Source organism: Aspergillus chevalieri, chromosome 1 (genome assembly GCF_016861735.1).
Source record: "Aspergillus chevalieri M1 DNA, chromosome 1, nearly complete sequence".
NCBI lineage: Eukaryota > Fungi > Ascomycota > Eurotiomycetes > Eurotiales > Aspergillaceae > Aspergillus > Aspergillus chevalieri.
This window is the reverse complement of record NC_057362.1, coordinates 4,809,841-4,833,096: the sequence shown is the minus strand read 5'-3', so window position 1 is coordinate 4,833,096 and position 23,256 is coordinate 4,809,841. Positions and strand designations below refer to the sequence as shown.

At 50.3% G+C, this 23,256-nt stretch overlaps 12 protein-coding genes across 12 annotated transcripts; 7 read left to right on the top strand and 5 right to left on the bottom strand.

The window, feature by feature from the left end:
• Window positions 1–494: 494 nt before the first annotated feature.
• On the bottom strand, window positions 495–948 carry DYN2 (dynein light chain DYN2; the record flags this gene model as incomplete). Its single annotated transcript, XM_043276262.1, has 5 exons — window positions 495–559; window positions 625–694; window positions 747–773; window positions 836–870; window positions 924–948. The coding sequence occupies 5 exons, from the start codon at window positions 946–948 to the stop codon at window positions 495–497; spliced, it is 222 nt and encodes a 73-aa protein (XP_043132788.1).
• A 474-nt stretch (window positions 949–1,422) lies between these two features.
• mrd1 (RNA-binding ribosome biosynthesis protein MRD1) lies at window positions 1,423–4,269 on the top strand (the record flags this gene model as incomplete). The annotated part of the gene is made up of 4 exons (XM_043276261.1): window positions 1,423–1,650; window positions 1,749–2,498; window positions 2,725–2,997; window positions 3,052–4,269. The coding sequence occupies 4 exons, from the start codon at window positions 1,423–1,425 to the stop codon at window positions 4,267–4,269; spliced, it is 2,469 nt and encodes an 822-aa protein (XP_043132787.1).
• A 960-nt stretch (window positions 4,270–5,229) lies between these two features.
• Window positions 5,230–7,719, top strand: abaA (transcription factor AbaA; the record flags this gene model as incomplete). The annotated part of the gene is made up of 3 exons (XM_043276260.1): window positions 5,230–5,680; window positions 5,739–5,915; window positions 5,969–7,719. The coding sequence occupies 3 exons, from the start codon at window positions 5,230–5,232 to the stop codon at window positions 7,717–7,719; spliced, it is 2,379 nt and encodes a 792-aa protein (XP_043132786.1).
• Window positions 7,720–8,140: 421 nt separating this feature from the next.
• On the top strand, window positions 8,141–8,900 carry ACHE_11665A (uncharacterized protein; the record flags this gene model as incomplete). The annotated part of the gene is made up of 2 exons (XM_043276259.1): window positions 8,141–8,281; window positions 8,358–8,900. 2 exons carry the CDS (start codon window positions 8,141–8,143, stop codon window positions 8,898–8,900), a joined length of 684 nt encoding a protein of 227 aa, XP_043132785.1.
• Window positions 8,901–9,611: 711 nt separating this feature from the next.
• SDS22 (putative protein phosphatase PP1 regulatory subunit Sds22) lies at window positions 9,612–10,968 on the bottom strand (the record flags this gene model as incomplete). Its single annotated transcript, XM_043276258.1, has 7 exons — window positions 9,612–9,628; window positions 9,685–10,087; window positions 10,137–10,211; window positions 10,261–10,557; window positions 10,615–10,686; window positions 10,742–10,773; window positions 10,833–10,968. 7 exons carry the CDS (start codon window positions 10,966–10,968, stop codon window positions 9,612–9,614), a joined length of 1,032 nt encoding a protein of 343 aa, XP_043132784.1.
• A 651-nt stretch (window positions 10,969–11,619) lies between these two features.
• Window positions 11,620–12,705, top strand: ACHE_11663A (uncharacterized protein; the record flags this gene model as incomplete). The annotated part of the gene is made up of 1 exon (XM_043276257.1): window positions 11,620–12,705. One exon carries the CDS (start codon window positions 11,620–11,622, stop codon window positions 12,703–12,705), a length of 1,086 nt encoding a protein of 361 aa, XP_043132783.1.
• Window positions 12,706–13,239: 534 nt separating this feature from the next.
• ACHE_11662A (uncharacterized protein) lies at window positions 13,240–14,140 on the top strand (the record flags this gene model as incomplete). Its single annotated transcript, XM_043276256.1, has 3 exons — window positions 13,240–13,594; window positions 13,658–13,671; window positions 13,718–14,140. The coding sequence occupies 3 exons, from the start codon at window positions 13,240–13,242 to the stop codon at window positions 14,138–14,140; spliced, it is 792 nt and encodes a 263-aa protein (XP_043132782.1).
• Window positions 14,141–14,465: 325 nt separating this feature from the next.
• ACHE_11661S (bZIP transcription factor) lies at window positions 14,466–15,407 on the bottom strand (the record flags this gene model as incomplete). Its single annotated transcript, XM_043276255.1, has 2 exons — window positions 14,466–15,205; window positions 15,254–15,407. The coding sequence occupies 2 exons, from the start codon at window positions 15,405–15,407 to the stop codon at window positions 14,466–14,468; spliced, it is 894 nt and encodes a 297-aa protein (XP_043132781.1).
• A 386-nt stretch (window positions 15,408–15,793) lies between these two features.
• Window positions 15,794–16,816, top strand: ACHE_11660A (zinc-binding alcohol dehydrogenase family protein; the record flags this gene model as incomplete). Its single annotated transcript, XM_043276254.1, has 1 exon — window positions 15,794–16,816. The coding sequence occupies one exon, from the start codon at window positions 15,794–15,796 to the stop codon at window positions 16,814–16,816; it is 1,023 nt and encodes a 340-aa protein (XP_043132780.1).
• A 117-nt stretch (window positions 16,817–16,933) lies between these two features.
• On the bottom strand, window positions 16,934–18,051 carry ACHE_11659S (NAD(P)-dependent alcohol dehydrogenase; the record flags this gene model as incomplete). Its single annotated transcript, XM_043276252.1, has 3 exons — window positions 16,934–17,219; window positions 17,279–17,711; window positions 17,769–18,051. The coding sequence occupies 3 exons, from the start codon at window positions 18,049–18,051 to the stop codon at window positions 16,934–16,936; spliced, it is 1,002 nt and encodes a 333-aa protein (XP_043132779.1).
• A 1,100-nt stretch (window positions 18,052–19,151) lies between these two features.
• On the top strand, window positions 19,152–19,532 carry ACHE_11658A (uncharacterized protein; the record flags this gene model as incomplete). The annotated part of the gene is made up of 1 exon (XM_043276251.1): window positions 19,152–19,532. The coding sequence occupies one exon, from the start codon at window positions 19,152–19,154 to the stop codon at window positions 19,530–19,532; it is 381 nt and encodes a 126-aa protein (XP_043132778.1).
• Window positions 19,533–20,585: 1,053 nt separating this feature from the next.
• On the bottom strand, window positions 20,586–22,387 carry psrA (putative general stress response phosphoprotein phosphatase Psr1/2; the record flags this gene model as incomplete). Its single annotated transcript, XM_043276250.1, has 2 exons — window positions 20,586–22,210; window positions 22,303–22,387. 2 exons carry the CDS (start codon window positions 22,385–22,387, stop codon window positions 20,586–20,588), a joined length of 1,710 nt encoding a protein of 569 aa, XP_043132777.1.
• Between the last annotated feature and the right edge of the window lie 869 nt (window positions 22,388–23,256).

Below are 23,256 nucleotides of genomic sequence, written 5' to 3'. Positions count from 1 at the left end.
ATTCTTATGTTTACAGAGCATGGGTGTTCGTTCAGGGTTGGCTTAGATGGCAATCAATATTCGCGGGAGAGTAATCTTACTGGGGCTTACGCTTAGGAATGGAGGACCTTGTATGTGCTGGCATGGAGGAAAACCGACTAAATCGAGTCCACACTGTTTGCATGGCTATGGCAACTCTCTACCCAAAGGCAGTAAGATCGTTTACACATGTAGTCATGTCACTCGAATGTTTAAATTCGTAAACGCTTCAACAAGACAACCAAGAAATGAACAAGAGAAAGCGAAATAGAGGGAACCCGCTACCACAACGTAGAACGTCTCCAGGCCAAGTCAGCGGATAGCCCCCACGTCGCTCGTGTGTGTAGCAATCGAAGTATGTCGCCATAAGTTCCCCCTGGCGGTGAGATATATACGGGGTATATCATCTCCTGAGACCAGGCACAATGTCGTCTGACCTTGCGAATGAGATTTGAATGTGTGTAGTCGGTGTGTTTCTATTGTGTCTTGAAGAGCAGAATGGCGCAGTGCCCAAGGTAAAAGTAGATGAAGTGTTTCGTCTCTGCAATTTGGACGGTGTGGTTAGCAGGCGTTCTGGAAAGCTTTCGTCCCAATCGAGTAACTCACCATGCGTGACAAAACTGCCAAAGTTCCTTCCTACTACACAGTGCCATGTTGCTCCCTTGCGCGAGTCGAACTGTGATGTTGTGAGCGACGCGAACGACGAGAAGACAATGGGATGTGCGGACCTCTTTCTTGATGTACTGGGCGATGTCCTGGAATCTGTCAGCGCCTGTTCAATACACAGAAATGAACATTCAAGTAGAGTATCTCTTACTTTCTCAACGTGGTATTTGTCCATCGCCTCGATCGCTGAGAAATTAGTCGTTCGTCTCAACCCAGCTCGACCCGGAGGGTTTCCATACCAACTTCAACAGCCTCTTGTTGCATGTCCTCCGTCTATTGTCTAGTGAGCGCTATTGTTCTGAAATCGCCGTAGTGTATTCCTTACCATGTCGACGGACTTGATTTGCGCTATACATTCGTCAGTTTGGTTGTTTACTGGAAGGGCGACTCCTGATTTGGTACTCACGTTCCATCTTCTCCTTCTTATCCGTGGCCATATTTGTGAAATATCGTAGAGCAAGTTATATGGAGTTTAGATAGCAAAGAAATCAAGATATGCTTCAATCTTCAATGCAGTTCCTGTCGTACAGCGTCGTCATATGGTGGCCAGACGGAGTTGCGACAACAACATTGTCGGAGGCGATGCACGGGCCATGCCCACTTTGTCCTCACCGCCCTCGGCACTATTAAGACCCGCAGAAGAAAAAGAAGTAAAAAATTTTTTGGAACACTCTTGAGCATCTTCCATTTTTCTCCTCCATGGCACTGGAGAGATAATTGTGCCTCAGAATTTTCGTCATGGAGAGCTCAAGAGTATTTGTGTCTGGCCTTCCGCCGACATTCACCAATGATCAGCTTAAGAAGCACTTCGCAACTCGCTTCCATGTCACAGATGCCCATGTCTTGCCAAAGCGCAAGATCGGGTTTGTCGGGTTTAAGGACCCTGAGATGGCCAAGCAAGCTGCTGGCTATTTCAACAAAACCTATGTCAAAATGTCAAAGATCTCTGTAGAGATTGCTCGTCCTGTACGTCATTGCCCTGCGTTTGTCTCTGTTACAGTCTTTTTGCCATTGTGCACGCTGACCGATTAAGGTGGTCTTGAGACTGACCAAATTTGTTCTAGATCGATTCCAAACCTGATGCTAAGAGAGATGTCAAGGCTTCTGTGGCCAATGCTTCCACGGATGGAACTAACCTCAAGCGGAAACGTGACGAGGACCATGCCAAGCAAGATCCTCGACTGCAAGAGTATCTTTCAGTAATGCAGCATCCATCAAAGACGAAGACGTGGGCGAACGACGATATCCCCAGACCAGCTGAAGAACATGCACCAGCGCCCGAGCAGCCCGAGAAGGATCTTTCTCAGGATGCCGCCGCTTCGCAGAGGAAGAAGGCCAAGGTGGATGGCTCTGCGGAGGCCTCGCATGCACCCACGGAGCGGGAGCAGGCACAACCGGAACCGATGGTCGTTGACCAGAGTGGTAATGAGGAGAATGCTGAAAAAGAGCAGGACGCTTCTGAGACACCGGCCGAACCGGTATCCGACAGTGATTGGCTTCGTTCGAAGACAAGCCGTCTTCTTGGTCTTCTGGATGAGGATGAGCAGGCAGAGTTTGATGCGAAACCAGAGGAAAAGCCTGCTAGCCCTGTCACGGCGCGCGTTGACCAGAGCCCAATGCCTGGTGAGGAGGCAATCGAGGAGTCCGAGCCGCAGGACACGGAGATGGCACAGACAGAAGAGCAAGCAGAAGAGCACGATCCGAATGTCGAGCATGTTCGCAACTCTGCGCGTCTCTTTGTCAGAAACCTTCCCTACGATACCACTGAGGCGGATCTCGAGCCAACGTTTTCAACATTTGGCAAAATCGAAGAGGTTAGTTTTTTTTTTTTTTTTACTCACACCCCATACCTGGTACTCGTATACCAGGGTTGCTCAAATGATGATTCAACCTGATAGGGACATCAGATGCAAAAGCACATGATGGTAAACAGGAAGGAGAATTTTAGTAGATGCTCCGAAATCTGAAGAGCAATTCTGTACTTTGTTTTGCCAAATGTCGACAAGTCGATTTTCGGAAACTGATTACTGACGGTCACAGATTCACGTCGCTTTCGATACACGACAGTCCACCAGCAAGGGATTCGCTTATATTCAGTATTTCGACTCTGGTGCTGCTGTCGAGGCCTATAAGAACCTCGATGGAACAATCTTCCAAGGTCGTTTGTTGCATGTACTGCCAGCTGCCGCAAAGAAGACATACGAGATTGACGAAACGGAATTGTCCAAACTGCCGGTGAAGAGGCAAAAGCAAATAAAGCGAAAGATGGAAGCTTCATCAGCCTCATTTAGCTGGAACTCGCTTTACATGAACGTAAGTGTCTCTAGTTTATTATCTACATTCCGCCATGCTAATATGTTTTAACAGGCCGATTCTGTAATGTCTTCAGTTGCAGAGAGACTTGGAGTATCCAAAGCGGATCTCCTCGACCCCACGTCATCAGATGCTGCAGTGAAGCAAGCCCATGCTGAAACGCATGTCATCCAAGAGACCAAGGCTTATTTCACGGCAAACGGTGTCAACATCGAGGCTTTCAAACGGCGAGACCGTGGTAACACCGGCATCTTAGTAAAGAACTTCTCGTATGGTGTCAAGTCGGAGGAGCTCCGAAATCTGTTCGAGCCGTATGGTCAGATCGTCCGACTTTTGATGCCTCCCAGCGGCACAATAGCCATTGTCGAATTCGCTAGACCCGATGAAGCGCAGAAAGCGTTCAAGGGCCTTGCGTACCGGAGACTGGGCGAATCGATTCTCTTTCTTGAAAAAGCGCCCAAAGATCTCTTTGACGCGCCACCGTCTTCGCAGCTTCCCGCCGTTGAACCTAAGGGTGTGTCTCAGGGCTTCTCGACTGCGGATACTTTCGCGGCTGACGAGGTCGATGAATCTGTGCCAACTTCTACTCTCTTCGTAAAGAACCTTAACTTTGCTACGACTAATGATAAGTTTGTCGAGACGTTTCGGCCGCTGGACGGCTTTGTCTCGGCCAAGCTCAAAACGAAGCCCGATCCCAAGCGACCTGGACAGAAGCTTAGCATGGGCTTTGGCTTTGTTGATTTCCGAAGCAAGGAACAAGCTCAGGCTGCCCTGTCTGCGATGAATGGCTACACGCTTGACCAGCATCAACTGGTGATCCGGTTGTCGCACAAGGGCGTGGATGCCGCGGAGGAGAGGAGGCGCGAAGATACCGCCAAGAAGGTCGCCGCACGGAGAACCAAGATCATCATCAAGAACTTGCCGTTTCAAGCCTCGAAGAAGGATGTCAGGTCGCTTTTTGGGGCCTACGGGCAGCTTCGCTCTGTGCGGGTTCCCAAGAAGTTCGATCGGTCCGCTCGTGGTTTTGGTTTTGCTGACTTTGTAAGCGCTCGCGAGGCGGAAAATGCTATGGACGCATTGAAGAACACGCACTTGTTAGGTAGGAGACTGGTGTTGGAATTTGCCAACGAGGAGGCGATCGACCCCGAGGCGGAGATCCAACAGATCGAAAAGAAGGTAGGGGAGCAGCTGGACAGGGTCAAGCTCCAAAAGCTCACGGGCACCGGTCGGAAGAAGTTCACCGTAGGGGCTCAGGACCACGAGGAGACATGAAGTCCCTTTTCCCTTCACTCCTTGCGGATAAAGGAGCATCACCCAGCATGACCGCGTCGAACGGACTTGATACCCTTGGCCCCTTGCGTGGCAGGTCGGCCGCACGTTGCAATCGCTGTCAGTTGGATGTGCAGCCTCCTGCACAGGCCCGGTTATCGTGCATCAGCACTGCATCGTACCCTAACCGGGCCCGTGTTTCTATACTGCACATACTGCGTCAACCCAAATCAACGTCAAGAGGCGCCTTTTGTAAAGCTAGAGTTTTCTCCTTTCGAGTCTTGAGTAGGAACAGCAAATATAGGACCTAATACACGCAAAACCTGCATTCCAATGTTTTTGTCTTTGTTACTTCCAGACATTCTTCGTCTCGGCACCAGCATTCCTGGCAACCGTCCGTCGTCACTTTTCCTGCACCAATACTTTCTGCTCTGTTCCTGGTAGAGAAACGATGTTCGGTTCATGCATTGCAAAAATCTCCGAACAGCTTTTAACTGGATCGTGCCCCCCAATGGGCCCCTTGCATCCTGCTCGCTGGTTACCCTATCGTGCCTGTCCTCGACTCCTGATTCGTCGCGGCAAGGACGGACACTGTCTTCCTGTCCCTGTCACTGGGCTCGAGACGCGATATGTTGCGAAGGCGCGCGCCGTTAATGATGGAGGAGGATGCCCTTGGGGGCAGATGCTATCCAAACAAGCCAGCCAGTAATGTTACTAGGGCTACCTTGGCCCTCCCCTCCTCGAGGGCGAGGACTGTTTCCTATAAACACCATTGTCCGCTCCCGCATTCTCTTTTCCAGTTCTTGCATTCTCTCCAAGCATTTGCGTTCTTTATCTGTGGTGTGTTTGGTGACTGTGCTGCGTTCTTGCCAGGCCGTAAGCATCCGGCAGTCTTTCAACATCCTCCTTGGAATCTGTCATTCTTTTGTTGGATAACTATCCTTGGTGGTGGTCCGCTTCCCCATGGCTTCCGACTGGCACCCGGACTCTCTGGCCCAGAACCAGCCTGCTTTGGAGAGTGTTGGAGCAGCTCATGCGGATCGAGCTCTCCAGAACACCTCGGGCAACATACAGTCATATTCCGACAACCTTGCAGTACACCACAGCGATGCCGCTGGCCGTGACGAGCAGTTCCAACACCTGACGTACAAATATCCCCATCCGCCCCCAGCCCCGGCTCATCCAGTTCACGCTCCCGCCAACTTCCACCAGCAGCAGGCATTAGCGGCTCGGTTTCAAGCAAAGAAGCTTCGACGAATGAATTCCGTCGGTCCTGGTGCGGGTGGTGCTCGCCGGGCGAGGAGCTACCTCAAGTCTCAGAAGTACCTCGAGTATAGGGCACGGCCTCGGCGAGACACGGGCAAAGACGGGGAGGCAGTATGGTCAGATGAACTCGAGGATGCGTTTCAACAAGGTAAGTTTTTGCTTAACCCTGCAGATACATGGGACTACTTATACTAATAACGCCTTAGCCCTCGAGGCGAATCCTCCAATGGGACGACGCAAATGGTCTGAGCAGGGAAGGTCGCTTGGCCGCAATGAACTTATTGCCGAGTACATCTACAATCTCACTGGAAAGAGCAGAACCAGGAAGCAAGTTTCCAGTCACCTGCAAGTACTGGATTCGTTCCTGAAAGGTGACCCTGACTGTAAGTCTGTCGGTGTCTACTTGTCATGAAATAGGAAACTCATAGAATTACAGGGGAGAAACTTGTACGAGAGCAACCGTCAGATCGCACTGGTGGTACACCACAGCCAACCGGTCCCCAGTGGAGATCTTCGCTTCGATCCCCTGTGCCAAGCAGTTATCGTCCCCAAAGTCACAGCATCTACCACGACCCCTTGCGGCCGGTGCAGCCTTACCCTGGCGAGCTCCCCCCTCCGGCACACTTCACCCTGGGCTCAAATATTCACGAACCAGCGAATTCCCACACGGTCTACGGTTTCAACTTCGAAATGTGGGTGACCGCTCCTCACCAGGCGCACCAGATAGACAAGGCGTGGCACGAGTACACTCGCCTTCAAGGCGACCGGCACCGTCCAGGGGCTCCACCGATGCCTCTGGAAAACCTGTCGAGCTGGCGGACCGCGTTTCCGTACTTGTCATCGCTTAGCTCCGCTGACAGCGCCTTGGACTGTGACGTTATCTTGCTTGATGTCAGCCTCAAGCTTATGGACGATTTTCCTCCCCCTAGTTCACGGCTGGGGATCAATTTGAATCTGGACTTCGGCCACCCAATAGCGGGTGATATTTCGATGATTGGGCAGATGGGAAACTGGGTCTGCAGCACCTATATCTATGAGAACGGACAAACCGTCTTGGAGTCTCACCATGATCTTCCCAACCCCTCGTCAACGCAAGTGCAACCACTGTGTGAGTCGTCATGGTGGGCGAAGCGGTTTACCCAATTGACGCAGGATAAACGAATGGACGAAGATTCGGGGCGACACCATGCCACTGACGAGCGCACAAGACGGTATTTCCGCTCTCTGACAGCAGTGACGGAAATCCGGGCGACAACGCCCAACCGACGGATGTCCAACCAGCTCCATCCTCAAGGAGGCGAGGAAAAGAGAATGGCCATTGTACTTTGGAAATTTCGGCAAACACGACCGGGCGAGGTTGGGACGACCACATGGAAGAAGCTGGTCCCTCCGCCAGACCGCACTATTGCAAACAGTCCAAGAGCGGCGGCGGGGATCGATCTGCCCCCTCTTTCTCTGGACGGGCTTTCGATGCATAGGCCTGCTGCTACGAATGTCTACCAAGCCCCTGCTCCCCAGCCGCATGACTTGCTTCACGGCAACAGCTTGCCACAGCCCCACTGGAATATATACCAACCACCCCAAGAAATCGTCGGGAATATGTTCAACACGACAAACTCGTTCGACTTCCTGAACCCCATCAGCAGACCCGAGGACAGCCTTGCGGACAGACCGGCGGTGACATCAGTCCTCGATCCCTTCCCCGGTTTGCAACAATCGGAGACTAGTCAGTCAGCTAGCCTCAGCAGCTCTGATGCCCCCGTTATGCTGAACGCTCCTGATTACTCTCTACCTCAATCTCACCTTACGGGATACGGCATGGGCCATGAGAGCCATTACATCCACTCCCAACACCCTGTCAGCAACGTTCATGAAAGCAGCAAGTACCTGAACAGCATTCTCTCGCAGCCTATTGATGATATAGGCCATCACCATGCGTCGTGGGGCGCCCCATCAACATCGATCCCCGGTGACGTTGGAACGAGCAGCTATACCCACCTCCAGTTCCAGCCCTCCGACCATGAAGTGCCGGTATCCCGTGAATCATCGCACCAGGTCAACGGGCTTGAAGGTCTTGTGCCGCCGGAATGGTTGGAGAAGATGGTTTCTACTGACCCCGGCATGCATGGGGCAGGACCCGATCATGCCAATTCCTCCTATAATGAGAACATCGTGGAGGCGGTTTAATACGAAATACGAAATATACTAATGCAGGATAAGGCGATGTACCACTCTAATTCTTCGACGTTATAATCAATATTCGAAAAGTGTACTTTACTACTTACTATCCCTATTTGTTTCTTTCAATTCATCTTGGTTATGGAATTGGAGTTGACGGAGTGGGCGCAGATTATAGGGCCATGAGGGATGAGAAACTACCATGTTCATGTTGTACTGTATTGGATTTCCATGCCTTCTTTTTGCACTGTAGCATTTTCGTTGGATATAACAATGTTTAATTCGTAATGACCTTCAATCCTTGTGCGTTGGTACAGTACTTGTAGAACAATCGCTTTGTACGGATGCCAAGACCGGCGGAAAATGCCATCCTCTGCTCTCCAAATGAATGCACGAGTTTGCGATTAAAGAAAACACCAATTGACTAACTATGGCCGCTCCCCTCTCACGACTCGCAGCCCAGGCTGTGCACATTACGACAGACCCAATACCTCGCTCACTGACCGAGAGCAAACAGGTCCTTGCGGCGTTGCAGAAGTTCGGCGAGGTTGTCACCTTTCGCAACCTATGGGTATATATCCCTTCTACAATGTTGACAGTAGTTTCTAGTTGGACACTGGCTAATATAAAAGGACGGATCCAAACAGTACGACGCGAAGAACTCCTCTCCAGCACATGCCCGCCACACCGTCGCGATTTTCGAAACCCGCGATGCGGCCTCTCGCGCAATTGCGGCATCGCCGTTGACTATCCCTCTCCCACCTGCGAAAGCGAACTTGAACAAAACTACAACCACAAATATACCTACGTCCAATCCTCCCTTCTCCACCCCGGAGCAATCGCGGACCCGCTTTCTCAACTGTCGCATCCAGAAATCCCACCACAACCACGAGTCCGCCGTAAAGCGCAACCCCTACCACAGTTACTTCGAAGTCGACCGTGATACGACCCAGTATCGGGATTTGGTGAATTCGACGCAGATTCCACTTAGGGATCTGGCGGGTGGGTTCTTGGATAAGAAACAGGGGAAGAAGAGGATTTCTGTGGAGAATGAGAGGTGGGGGGCTACGTCTTTGTGGGGAATGTATGAGCAGGGGTTGAAGGCGGAGGAGAAGGTTGAGAATGGTAGTAATGATGGCTCGTCTTCGTCTGGGAAAGGTGAAAGACGGAGTGCTACAAAGGGAGGGTGAAGGATGGTGAGCTCAGTGAGTGGGTTATTGCCGCTTTCATGACGGTAACGCACTGTACCACGCTATGCCATGCCGTCTATTATATGATTACGATACACGCTCGTGGGTACATATTGCTTCCGCATGTTACCAATGGAGTATAAGAGCTCGTATCGACCCAAGGCTTCAGACCGGACAACGAAAGACTGGGATTTATTTACCTGGAACACCTGACGGAACCGAAGCCTAGCTGTATTGGATACGCACCGTTTGAGTGGTTTAATCCTACTGACGACTATATGATTTGGGAGCATATTGAGACTATGGGCAAGTTACCTGATGAATGGTAGTATAATTGGAGGCGTGGTTGGAGTGGTTTACTTAGGCGGCTGAAGCACCCTTAATATGTGAAGTGGGTAGGCCATTGCAGTACCGGTTTGATGATGGGGTGCAGCAGGGAGACTCTAAAATGGAGAGGAGGCGGCGGCTGCTATGTTTAGGATGACGTTGATGCTTCGGCCTGAGGAGAGGATAACTGCAGCGAATGGGATGCAGAGATGAGGTCTTCCTACACTGGGAGATATGTAAATAGTTACGCGACAGTTCGTCCTCTACGTTGCGAAAGAACTCGACTCTCAGATCCCGAAGAGCTAAATTACACATGAAGCTAGGGTATAAATGTAATAAGTATTTCGTATCATTGGTCGAGACATCAGATGCTTAGGTATAAGCTCATACGCGCACGAATGCTATTCAAGTCAGCAAACTATCCATCACCAAATAGTAAGAAAAGAGAGCAACTTACTAGCATCGATCTGCTTAATATGCGGTATCGCCAACCGCACCTTATTCCTATATACGGCCGGTCCTCTTGTTTGCAACGGATTACCCTCAAAGTAAACCGTCTCCAAATTCTTCTTCTCTCTCAGCTCGCGCTCGACCTCGTCGAAGTTCGATAATTGATTATTCGACGCCCATAGTTCCTCTAATTGCTCCAAGCTGGATAGGTGTTCGAGTTTGGAAACTTGGTTGTTTGAGAAGTCAAACACCCGCAGGGAAGTGTTGTTTTCTAGACCGCTGAGATCTATGATGGCGTTGTGGGAGACGTAGAGTTCTTCGAGCTTCTTGAGGGAGGAGAGGCCGGCAAGACTGGTGAGTCGGTTTGATTGGATAGAGAGGATTCGGAGGTTTGAGAGGTGGTCCAGGTTCTGCAAGCATCAGCATTGAGATCTGAGGTAATCTCCGATTGACACGTACCTTCATCTCGACGATTTTGTTCTTTCCAAGCCATAACTCCTCTAACGATTCTAATTTGTCGAGGTTCTCGATTTCCTAGATTGGTCAGCATGTGAGAGGCACATTAGCAAAAAGGGAAACGAACCCTGATCCTATTGCCACCGAGCTCAAGGTTCCTCAACTTCGTTAACGTGTCCAGCCCTTCAATCCTTTGAATCTTATTTTGCACGAAATAAATATCCGTTAACTTCGTCAGATGTGCCACGTTCTTGATATGCTTGATCTTATTGTAACTCAAGTCGAGACTGGTGAGATTATGGAAGTCATCCAAGCCCTTGATATGCGAAATGAGGTTATCGTAGAGATCGAGGTCGACCAAGTTCTTCGCGATTTCTGGAGGGAATGTGATTCGGTGGATTTGATTTTGACGGAGGCATATTCTCTATTCCAGGCAATTTGTTATTGACTGTTTTTCGATGCGCTTCGATTCGAGACATACCTCAACCTTAGGAAACCGTTCCAAATGCAATGCGGGGATCGAGCTTATGCGAGAATGTACGAGGTCGATTTGCTAGAGCACCCATAAGCTTGACTTTCCTTGTGCAGCACGGGCAAGATGCACCTACGTCGGTCTCCGGATCCTCATCTTCAAGTAAATCTGCACGAATCGTCAGCCCGCTCCATGCACCATCCACAATTCCAGGTACAATGACGTACCCTCATCGGCTTCGATTTCTTCAACAGGCGGCGCCTCAGGATCCGAATACTCGGGGTCCTCCAGAGCTTCCGGATTTGTGATTTCTGCGTGGGCTCCAACCCGTAGCTTTCCATCCCAGCCGTTGCTATCCTTCATGGTTTGTGAGGTGTATTTGTGCGTGGATTATTCGCAATCGGAGGGGCAGTGCGGACGTGACGTGACGGTGCGGGGAGCTTGAGGTTCGTACTTAAGTTGGAAACGAGGCGAAGTTGAAGAGGCAGTTGAGGAGCAGTTTAGCGAATATACGCGATTGGAAGATGTAACAAGTTCAACCTGTCTAAGACAGACGATAATGATAGGAGGAGCAACCGTCAATTTGGTGATATCTGTCGCGGAGTCGTTGGATATCACGTGACTATATGATCACTACAAAGTCACGTGACTTTATACCACGCCATGTTGGGAGTATGAACGGTTTTTCGAGTGCCACAAAAAAGATTGATCAGATAAGATTCTTTCTATTGATATCGAAGAATTATGTATACTACATCGGATATTAACTAAGATGAAGGACGAAATAAGTCACCTATTCTGGAGGAGTTCAAACATCTCCGATGGACCACTGCGGAGTCTAAGTCTATTCAGGAAGAGATGATTGCAGAATGCGTATCATATCTCGGGGATCCGTATGTCTTGTTTGGAAGCCGTGTTGCCCTAATGTCTTTATGGCGACTATGTATAAATATAACAATATGGCCTTCGGCTTGTCCCTTGTGATAGCAATTGATCGAGCAAGGAAGAGACACAATGGTGGCAGGTCTTTTTGTTGCCCTCTTGGGACTTTCAACTCCCCTAGTATCAGCTCTTGGCCCAGGCATTGAGCTCACCTACTCCTTGAGCCGCGCGACTCAGGGTATCAGCATCTCATCCGACGGCCGCAAGTTTCTCTCACAGCGCTACTCCACGAGCGACCCTCCGCAGGCTGTCGAGCTGCTTAACGACAACTCGACGAGACTCTATCCGAATGCTGCGTGGAACTCTTACAACTCCAGCAACCTGAACTCGAACCCTCGACAGACCTTTGTCAGTATCGACGGTGCGCGCATTGGACCTGATGGAAGATACTGGCTGGTTGATGGTGGATCGCAGGGGGTTAATGGTTCTTCCAAACTGGTTGGGGTGAACCTGACGACCGACGCCGTTGATAAGCTTTATTACCTGGATAGCATCATTGCGTCAAGCAGCAGCATTGATGATGTGCGATTCAATCCGGCTGGTGATGTCGCCTATCTCAGTGACACGGCTGGCGCGCTGTTGGTGCTGAACATGACCACAGGCCATGGCAAGCGCGTGCTTGCTAATGACGACTCAGCCACGGCCTGGTACCCCATGATGTACAACGGCACGCTGGTCCCCGGATACAGTCCCTCAGGCAGCACCCTTCAAGTTGGTCTGGACCAGATCGGAGTCTCCCCCGATGGCAACTACTTGTACTATCAACCCTGCAACGGTGGTCTCTACCGCGTCAAAACAGCCTATGTCGACGCAACACTGACAAACGCCACCCTGGCAACGACTCTTGGAGACTACGCTGAGCCCTTCGCCCTGACTCCCAGTACTGGCGGTACCACGATCGACGCAAACGGTAACATCTATGTTAGCGACACCAACTTGCTCGCCATCTGGAATGTCACCCTTGAGGGTCGCGCAACGATTCTCGTTCAGGACGATGATTTGCTCTGGACTGATTTTATGTGGATTACGGCTGACAAGAAGCTTTGGCTTCCTGCGTCCCAGATGCGTCCTGGTGCGAATGGCCTTATGGCAAAGGGTCCTAACTATGTCTTCACCTATCCTATCGAAGCAGGCCCTTCGCCTATTGATCATGCCTAGGCGGCTTGCTGTAGCTGTTCTGGAGGAACTCGGAGCTTGCTTTGTATAACTATATCACAGCTTCATGTATGCTAGCAGTTAACTTGTTGAAGTCATAGATTGAGCATTTCGGAAACCTGTTTATCGGGATGAATAGATGAATACATACATAAGGGTATCACCCTTTTCTGATACAACCAGAGACAGGATTATCGTTAAAGTCCCGATTGTGCATCTCACATGAATGAGACGGAAGTGAAAATGACGGCCAAGCCAGGTTTGGTCTCCAGCACCATGGCAATATTTCTCCATTACTTCGTAAATTTGTATTACAAAGTATAATACTATGCTGCCTGGTGTATTTTCAACGTTGAATGCCAATGATTAGTACTTAGGAGTACTTTCAAGCTTCCCCAGAGCACGGTTGACAGCCATGATGGCTATTTTAAGGAAAACTAAGTATATTGTGACCTTTTAAAAACCTCCATTTTCCACATTTGACTCCAGGCACATTTATCCTCTTCCAAAACAACGGTGATGTCCCTAAACACAGCAATGCGCGCCGTCCTTTGGACAGGAATCCCTTTCCAAATGAACGTAACTGACGTCCCAAATCCCACCATCCAGAACCAAACCGACGCCATCATAAAAGTCACCACAGCCGCTATCTGCGGAACAGAACTCCACACTTACCACGGGGTATACGGGAGTGGGACCGTCCCGTGGATCATGGGACATGAATGTATTGGTGTCGTCGATGAGATTGGGAGTGCGGTTGGCTCTGTAGATGTTGGGGATCGAGTTATTGTTCCTGATGCGACTTATGATGGATACGAGGGGTTTGGGGCTAGGGAAAATGTGGGATTTGGGTATGGGGTTGATTATGTGCTTGCCGGGGGTGGTTGTCAAGGTAGCACCGATGCCATTGGCCGTGTTTAACAGAGAGCTCTGAGCTAATCACTACCCCTGCTAGCTGAATACGTCCGCGTACCATTTGCTGATAACAATCTAATTCCTATCCCTGACACGAAAGACACCCAAGAACACCCTAGACAACGATTACCTCCTCGTGGGCGACATCTTCGCCAAAGCCTGGGCCGGCCTCGATTTTTCCGACTTTGAAACCGGCGATTCAGTCGCAGTATTTGGCTCCGGCCCTGTTGGCCTCCTAACCGCATACTCTGCCATACTCCGCGGGGCATCTGCAGTGTATGCAGTCGACCACGTTCCCGAGCGTCTGAGAATGGCAGAATCAATTGGTGCAATACCTATCAATTTCCGGGACTCTGATCCCGTAGGGCAGATACTGGACTACGAATCAAAAGGCGTAACACGCAGCATCGACTGCATCGGCTACGAAGCCGTTAACGCAGACCTCAAACACGAGCAAAATATCGTCACCAACAGCATGGTCTCCGTGACCGCGCAAGGAGGCGGTATCGGACTAATAGGCTAGTTCACTGCACCCGGGAACTCAAGCGGAATGCCTCCCGGAAGTACTATGTCGCCGACAATTGAGTTTCCCATCTCAGAATTCTTTGACAAGGGGTTGAGTATGCGTAGTGGAGCTGTGGATGTGCTGCCTTCGGCCCCGGCGCTGGTTGAGTTGATTGCAAGCGGGAAGGTAAGGCCGGGGCTTATTGTTAGCAGTGAGATTGGGGTTGAGGAGGTACCGGGGTATATGAGCGGTTTGATAGGCATCTGGAGACGAAGGTCATGATTCGGCTTGCGGAGGATTGATTATTCTCTGTCTGTAACAACAGTCTTAAAGCCATAGTAAGTCATATACTTGGGTTTACAGTATCTGCACTCTGTATATAACTCCCCCAGTCCAAAGTTTTCTCCCCTCTTTTCCTCCTCCAAGTCCCCGTTGAAACGAACAACTCCCCCGATCCCTTGAGCAACCATCCCCACTTCCTCACAAACGCCTCCGTCACCTCCCAATTCGACGGATCCCACGGTGATCCCCACACAAACAATGTCGCATTTGTATTTCTCGTATCCCAGAATGCCATAAGATCATGGCATAGTTCATCATCATCAAAATCACTGTTAGTAGCACAGGCGAGAATCAAAAGATCACGCATTCGCGGAAACGGAAAGAAATCCAGCCAGGGATGATGCGGGACAGTCCGCTGAATAGCCGTTGGCCGTAAACTCGGGGGAATACTCTCTTCCCCAGTCCCGTTCCCAGCTACAGGCTGAAGGAGGTTAAAGATCGAAACAGAATCATCACTTTTCATCCAATCCGAGTTCATCCCAAGTAGCTTTATATTCTCGTTAATAGCGCGGTGGACATTCAGCCGACTAAGGCTGATCAAGTGTTCCACTTGTGGATTGCCGTGGAGGTAGCTGTGACGGACCGTGGCTTCGAACCAGCGCTGGAAGGCTAGGGCGTTTGGTGGGGCATGGGCGCATTTGAGGATGTCTTCTTCTTCTTCTTTGTTTCCGTTGAATGGGATTACTTGGGATAGACTGGTGGGGTTTTCTTCTGGAAGGCTGATTCCTTTTCTCCTTAAACCTAGTTCCATGTTAGTGCCATTTATTCTAGAAGGTGCATAAAACTCACGATACGCCCTCTGATTCAGTCGGTTCTGCAACTTTCTCCTCTTTTTCTGATCTATAATCCCCCTCCAATCATCCTCGGGGTCCCGCATCTGATCTCGCGGATTAACATGCCCGGACTGTACCTGCGCGTCTGTATTTCCTCTTTGAGCAATCATTGTGATAATAGAAAACGCTCAGCTGACAGCAGGATCAAATTGCAACGAAGATGTGTGGAAAATCAGCATGGGGTCGATTGTAGTTTATGCAACTTGCTGACTTTGAAGCGCCATTGGTAATCGATTCCTTATTTGGTAAGTGGGTAGGCTAAGAGATTTAGCTATCAATAAGAGCGCTGTTATTGGATGATTGACTACGCTAATGCAAGATGCTTACGCGCTAAAATGATGTGGGTGCGGTTTATGGGTCTGCAGATTCGTCGGAGATACCGTGAAATCCGTGCCTGGCTTACAGAATAACTCCGGATTTGACTAAAAATACAGAAGTCTTATCCAGATAGCCCATCAACCATCGTCTCTGTCTTCTGTCCTCTACCCAACCAAAAATGACCGCCATCAACTCAGCAGCCTGGCTCCCCAGTCCCAAAACCAAACCCCTCTCCATCCAAACCGCACCCTACACCCCTCCAGGCCCCAACGAACTCCTCATCCGCAATGCCGCAGTCGCCATAAACCCCATCGACTGGCACCTCCAAACGAAAGCAACATTCCCCCTAACCTACCCCGCAATCCTCGGCCACGATGTCGCCGGCACAGTCGCCGAAGTCGGCTCCTCCGTCACGAACTTCAAGCCCGGTGATCGCGTCCTCGCGCACGCAATGAGCATGGCGACGCAAAGACCGCAGGATGGTGCATTTCAATTGTATACGACTGTGTTGGAGAATGTGGCGGCGCGGATTCCTGGGAGTCTGGGGTTTGAACAGGCGGTTGTGTTACCGTTGGGGGTATCGACTGCTGCAGCGGGGTTGTTTCAGAGAGATTTTTTGGGGCTGGGGTTGCCGAGTGTTGAGCCGGTGAAGACGGGGAAGACGGTGTTGGTTTGGGGTGGTGCGTCGAGTGTTGGGGTGAATGCGATTCAGTTGGCCGTTGCGGCTGGGTATGAAGTTGTTACGACGGCGTCGCCGAGGAATTTTGATCTTGTGAGGTCGCTAGGTGCGAGTGTGGTGTTTGATTATCGCATTGGGACGGTTGTCGGGGATCTCGTTACCGCATTGAAGGGAAAGGAACTTGCGGGTGTGTACGATACCATTCACACGGGAGGTGCGTTGCAGAATTGTCTGGCTGTCTTGGATAAACTGCAAACGCGCGTGATTGTTGTGACCGTGTGGCCTGTATCTGAGGACTTGAAGACGGAAGTGGAGGTCAAGTTTGTTTATGCAGTCAGTATCAAGGATAATGAGGTTGGTGGTGCAGTTTACAACGATTACTTGCCGCAGGCGCTGGAGAAGGGCAAGTTTGTTGCTGCTCCAGCGCCGCGGATGGTTGGAAAGGGACTCGAGGCCATTCAGATGGGGATTGACGAATGGGGGAAGGGTGTCTCCGCGGAGAAGATAGTTGTTAGTTTGTAGAATATACGTACGGAATACTACCCTGATACGGGAAGGGGAAGCAAAGAACTGGAGGGATCGCATTCTCCAATATGATAAACCATCTAGGTACATGACCAGCTTTATGATATGACCTGGTTACTCGTTGCGAACGAGCACACCTCTGTACCGCATCTTGCCCTCCCTCAGAATATTCATAGCCTCCTCGATCCCGGCAATGGTCAACGGAAAGGTCCTGACGGTAGGAGCAATGTTCTTCTTGGTAGCAAAATCAAGAAGGGTACGGATACTATTCCGCGAGGCGACCAAGGAGCCCTGAATACGAATCCCTTTGAAGCATAGCTCCAACGTGGGTATTTTCGAAAGCTCAAACGTAGCGGTCAATGGGTAGATGGTACTGGGCGTATCCATAAGGGTCAACAGACTATAAAACACCCAAGTGAGCCATGTTCCCTTCTACATCCAGGAAGAGAGAACACTAACGAAGAATAATCAACATCCCCACTCGCACAGAGCAACAGATGCTTTATAGGCCGAAATCCCTCCGGCGGTGCTCCACCCGAACGAAATACATGGTACTCCGACGCACCAAACTCCATAGCTTCCTGCCTCTTCATCTCAGAGGTAGAAAGCACAATGACGTAATATCCCAGCGCAGCAGCTAGCTTGATAGCTACATGACCCAGACCACCGACGCCCATGATGCCCACGCGGTCTGCAGCACGCATGCCGTATCTGGTCAGGGTAGTCCAAACCGTAGCAGCGGCACACATCAACGGAGCAGCGTGCACAAAGTCGAGTCCATCTGGGATACGGAAGACGCAGTTGGCGTCCCAGACGGCGCCGTAGCTAAAGCTCCCGTTGTCGAAGTCGTTCATGCCGTACTGTTTGACGTTTCGGCAGCACTGGTCCCAGTCTTTGGGTTGTGTTAGTATATCAACTACCGAACTTGCTGAGGGATGGGGGGCGGTACCTGTGACGCAGTTATCACAAGTAGAGCAGATACTATGTGTGAATCCAAATCCAACACGATCTCCAATCTTCACAGAGGTCACGCCAGGACCAACAGCTCTCACGAAGCCAACGCCCTCATGTCCGAGGACCTGGTTGCTCTTCAAGAAATGCTCGTCCGTTCCGCATATGCCAGAAGCCATGGTCTCGATAAAGACTTCATTGTGCTCGAGGGTTTTGGTGACAGTGTCGGCAATAACCCTGCCCTCAGGGGAACCACGGAAGACGTCGAATGTGATGCTCATATTGAGGTCCTTGAGAGAGTAAAGTGTGTAAAGGAATGGGAAGATGTAGGGAGCCGAAGGGACGACAGAATGACGCATTTATAGACCTTATTCGCGGAAGACCCGTCCTTGGGGCCGGAATACCCGTCCATCCGTTTCTCCTCTCGCCTTATGGAACTGAAATATGCCTCTCCGTCAAAGGGGACATGAAAGTGTCGGCATAGCATTCAAGAGGTCCGGTGGGCTGGCCGATCCCTGCTCATATTGACCAACCAGCAGAACAACATGTAGCCTCACAGCAATGGTGTCATTCGAAAGAAAAGCCCGCCCTTTCTCTTCCTCAGTTTTAGCGTTCTCTTTCCGTCAGTTGCTGATACTCTGTGGACTTGGAAGGATGGGATTATTTGCGACGTCGGGTTCTCCGTCACGAGGGACCCGCGCGTTTACATAAGGTCTGCCCTACCAGTTTGGATCAAGTAAAACTTTGAATATCGTAGTGTAATTGCAGATTAGAAATCGGGTATCGAGAAAGTCTCAATTCATGGAGTGGTCCAATTGGATGGACTTTCATTGGCGGAGACGGCGTTGGATGTTGGTTTGCCAGTTTTCAATGTCTGTGATGGCTAGTTGGGAGTATGGGGCATAGAGTCGGCCGACGCAGTATAGGACGCATTTGATCTCAGTATTGAATTTTGATAGCTCGAATAGGTGGGTTGCGCTGGTCATTCAACTCGCACTGCTCATCCATCAACCCAATCTGCCTGCCCAATAGAGCACTCAGCACCCGATCAACAGTGTAGATGCACCAGAAGATTATAGCCGCATTCCCTGACTCAAAGACAGACAGGTGACTACTCGAACATTGCGCTGTCTCGAGTTTGATGGGAGTTCCTTTGGCTGGGCATCGAGTAACTCAGGCGGAACCGCAAGATTTATCATTTGCTTCTGGATCAGGAGTATGAGAAATTTCCATCTGAACCTTCCGTCCCAGACCTGTTAGGACAAGTCTCGTGAAGAGTAACCTGCTAGACGGACCCAGGTATCGGAGGTCTACCCCGTTGACTGACTGAGACGAGCCCAATCTGGTCGGTGACATCGTGCAGTGAAGTGTCACCCTTGCTATGACCTCGGCTAGTGGTAGTAGCAGCTCTTTCAAGAGAACGAGGGGATTCAAGCGTCCTAGCGCCATTGACCATACGTTGATGGCTCTGCCCTCCGTCTACATCGACCCCCGGAGCATGTTCCTGGACAACAGACTAGCCATGCAACTTGTGCCTCAAGGTCGTGGATGTAACTGGACCGCGACAATCAATATGACACCGAACCCCACCAAGTCCACAAGTCACTTACTTTCGCAGGATATGGCGTCACGCGCCTTCTGGCAAAAGCTACAGGCTGGTATTCGGGCATCGTACAACTCATATCTGAGCATGTACAGGGGTATAAAGGCGTACCCTTATCTTCCGTTTCTAACAACGGACACACACCGCGCTGATTCGTGACCGTGTCTTAGCCCGGCATTGAGGGTGTTGTCATAGGCCCGTATCAGCCTCCATGCTAGTAACTCAGGTGTAAAATATTCACAGGTCTATTTGGAGGAACATATCAATATCAATCCTGTTCAAATACATGCTGAGATTCGACTGCATTTGTCAGCAGCCTAGTGGATCGGGTCTACTCCATACTCTATACATACATACAACAACTACTTTAGATCATATCCTATTCGACACAAGTATTAAGACACCAATAATGCTGTATTTGGAATGACGAACGCTTTTATGTACAGCACGTGCGCCGCACTAACCAAGTACATGTACATATAAGGGTCCCGACTTTCAAACATCCAGCCGAAGGCATGAGACAGTGCCCAAACCAGAGCCCGGACCAAGGATGTCAATGGCTAACCAAAACAAAAGAAGGAAACGGGATACTAGGGCAGTAACAGTGATTTGAATTCAAACACAAGGGGGAAATCAAGGAAATAAAAGGAAACAAGACAGCAATGTCGAGCCTCTCCAGGGCAGTGATTAAAAAGACCAAAAAGAAAGAATAAAGACAGAAAAGGAAAGTATAGAAGAGAATGTAAAACAGAGGAGCGTATACATGAGATCAGCATAAATGTAGGCTGATAACTAATACAGACGCCTGCAGGATGCAAAAGTAAAAAAGACAAGGGAATCTCGGGGCAAGGTATAACAAACATAAGGAAAAATCCAAGGAAATCAAGCAAAGAAAGGTTACAAAGAGTGCAAAGACAAGGTATCGACTCTCTAGGAGCACAGACAAAGGACCCGACAATTGATTGATGCAAAACGGTCAAGATCAATCTGGGAAAATGTCAGAAGATGCAACAAATACGCACGAATTGCTGACTGGAATCATTGGGATAATCGAGCAGGACCGGAGCAAGAAATCTTGCTTTTTCTTTTAGGAGAATTAAGCAGGGGAAAAGGGGAAAAGGAAAACGAGAAGCCAAGCCTGAGTCAGACTCAGTCAGATTCTCGCAGACAGAACAGAGAAAGAAAGTAAGTGGGATGGACGACGTTGAGACATCATAAGGAGATGTCAAGAACCAGACTGACATCTTGAACCTGGGTGCCAGCAAGATCTTCGAGAACAGGAATCAAATCGAGAAGCTCATTGTCGTGAGCATCAGAAAACCAGCTGCTGATGGGTATCGCATGTTGAGGATGGAAGATGTAAGAAGTCGGGGAATTGTCAATGATAATCGTCTCCCGAATATCACGCCCGATCTGGGAGAGATCCTTGACGTAGTTGCCCTGGTGATTGTAGCAACTGTCTCTGAATAACCGGTGGTGGACGACATTGTGAATGTCCAACTGGTCCAATAGAGGATCGCCGTATTTGGAGACAGATGCCGTAAAGACGACAACTTCGTATAATTCTCCCACTCGCTTCATGAACTGATCGACTCCAGGTCGCTTGATCACGTAGATGTTGTGGTATTGGCCTTCGATCTCTACCGGGATAGTAAAATCGGCGCGTTCGAGAACCTTGAAGCTACTGTGTACCAGTGTCTCGTCCAGATCGAGAACAAGACATTTCCGGTTCTGCAATGGAGGCACAGCGGGCGGCAACAGCCACTGCTGCTGAATGCCCTCTTGACTCGGGGGAGCCATCGGAGGTGGAGGTGGTGGTATTCCCATAGCTTCTTCGTCATGTGAATAATATTGAACTTCCTCTTTCGGATCGGTCTCAGCCAACGGTTTTGCCATTGCCTTGCTCGGATCCGCCACCGAGGAATCGTCTACGGATTGATCCCAAGTGACAGAAGGAGAGTGGACATGCTCCTCGGACTTCTGCGCAGGGCTTTCAACCTGTTCCGGCGCCGGGGCTGGCATCGGTGCCGCATCTTGGGATGCACTTGTCAAAGCTTGACCGTCGTGATCTTTCTGGACGGTCGCAGGACCATGATCGGGTTGAATTTGGTCGGAAGCCGGGGCCGTCTCATTGAATTGCGCATCTTTCTCTTGGAGCGCAGTATCGCGTTCTTCTTCAATTTGAGTTGGAGATTGATTGGAAGTCACGGTCGGGTTAGGCTTTTCTTCTCGATATTGATTTTGCTCCGTGGGTCCAGTTGTGCTCTGATCGGCAGGGGCGGGTTCCGTTTTCTCTGGCGTTGGCTGTCGGTTGGACAAAGATGGCCGCTTGATGGTCTTCTTAGCTGGAATGGCCGTGTCCTCCGAATCGACATTGGATGAGGAGCAGCAACTCAGGAAGGCAAAGATCCGGTAGGAAACCTTCTTCTTTTCCGGTTGGGGGGCTTCCGGACCGGTCGGTGTCTTCTGATTCTCCACGCTGGCCGAGTCTTGATTCTGCCGTCGAGACCTCCTGCTACTACCACTACTCCTGTCTCTCCGTCCCTTCAGGATGCTTCTCTTCGAGCCTCGCAATGTGTTCTCTGAATCATCATGGACCGTCTCCTGCGTCTTGTCGAGGGTTGAATGTTTGTCCACCTTGGACGAGCTCCGCGACGCAGCGGGCGCAAGCAGATGTTTCCTCGATCCATCGGCGAGATCTGCATTGGCGGTAGTACCGGAAGCTTCAGCAGATGCGACAGGGCCAGGGACCTGTTCGGAGGACTCCCCGGGATTGGGTTGCGAGAGCGATATATTGGTGTTATTCATCTGGATATGAGGCAGCGATGATTCAGGATCTAACGAGGGCGAAAGAAATAGGCGTCAGCAAACATTACCATCTATAACTAGTGAATAGAAGGAGACAAAGAAAAAAAGGGGAAAAACTGACTTTGTTGACCCGACGCGACAGACATGGATGCTTCTCCGTTGGCAGACTTCAGAGCGGAACCTCGCTCTGAGCTCCCTCCAAGCATTGAGGAATTGGCAGTAGCGGAGCGAAGATCACGAGAGGCGCGACGAGGTCAGCGGCCCAGGGGGGTGCGTGATGGCGTGGAGGAGAGATATAGCCACCAAGAGGGACCCGTCGAAAGACGTGAAGGAGGGACGAGGATAAGGGAGAGCAGCTGGTTCGGAGAATTGGGACGGCGGATGTGGTAGTTGTCGTGGTAGCAGTAGTGGTGGAAGTCACGCCTCCTGGACGAAAGTCCGGACCACCGCCTTTGGGACCAAGGCTCGTGCACGGCACCAAGAAAAAAGTTCGAAAAAAGAATCGAAGATAAAAGACGGATCGCAAGCGATTCTTAAGGTGCTGCAAGTGAAGTTCGAATGGAAGACGAAAAAAGAAATCAAAAGGGGAAGTAACCGGTCAGGACGAGATCATATGCAAATTGCGAGGCCAGCAGCGGCGGTCGTCGAGGTGGGAAGTCGATTAGACAGTCAGCAAGGTCACGTGGTCCCGCAGGGTTGATCCTTTGGAATGGTCTCCGTTTTATTTGAGCGGGAGCAATGGCCTGAACCTCGGTTTGGTCAAAAGAGGAGGGAAAAGGGGGAAGAACTAGATATGGAGTCAATACCCGTTAGAATCGACCACAATCATAGCAAATATTCAGATCAATGAAGGGGGAGGGAAAGAAGAGGAGAAGAAGAGCAAAAAAGAGGAGATGGCGGCAAATTCCAAGCGGAGAGGAATGCAGTGTTGATCTCTAGCAATGGATCGGGCAGCTTACTCTACGGGCAGACAGTGCTCCGTACTGCGATATAAATTTGAGATATAAACAAGGTGACAGCGACAGCGACGGTGACAGCGAGGATAAAGTAAGAAAATGAAACGGATTGGAAAATA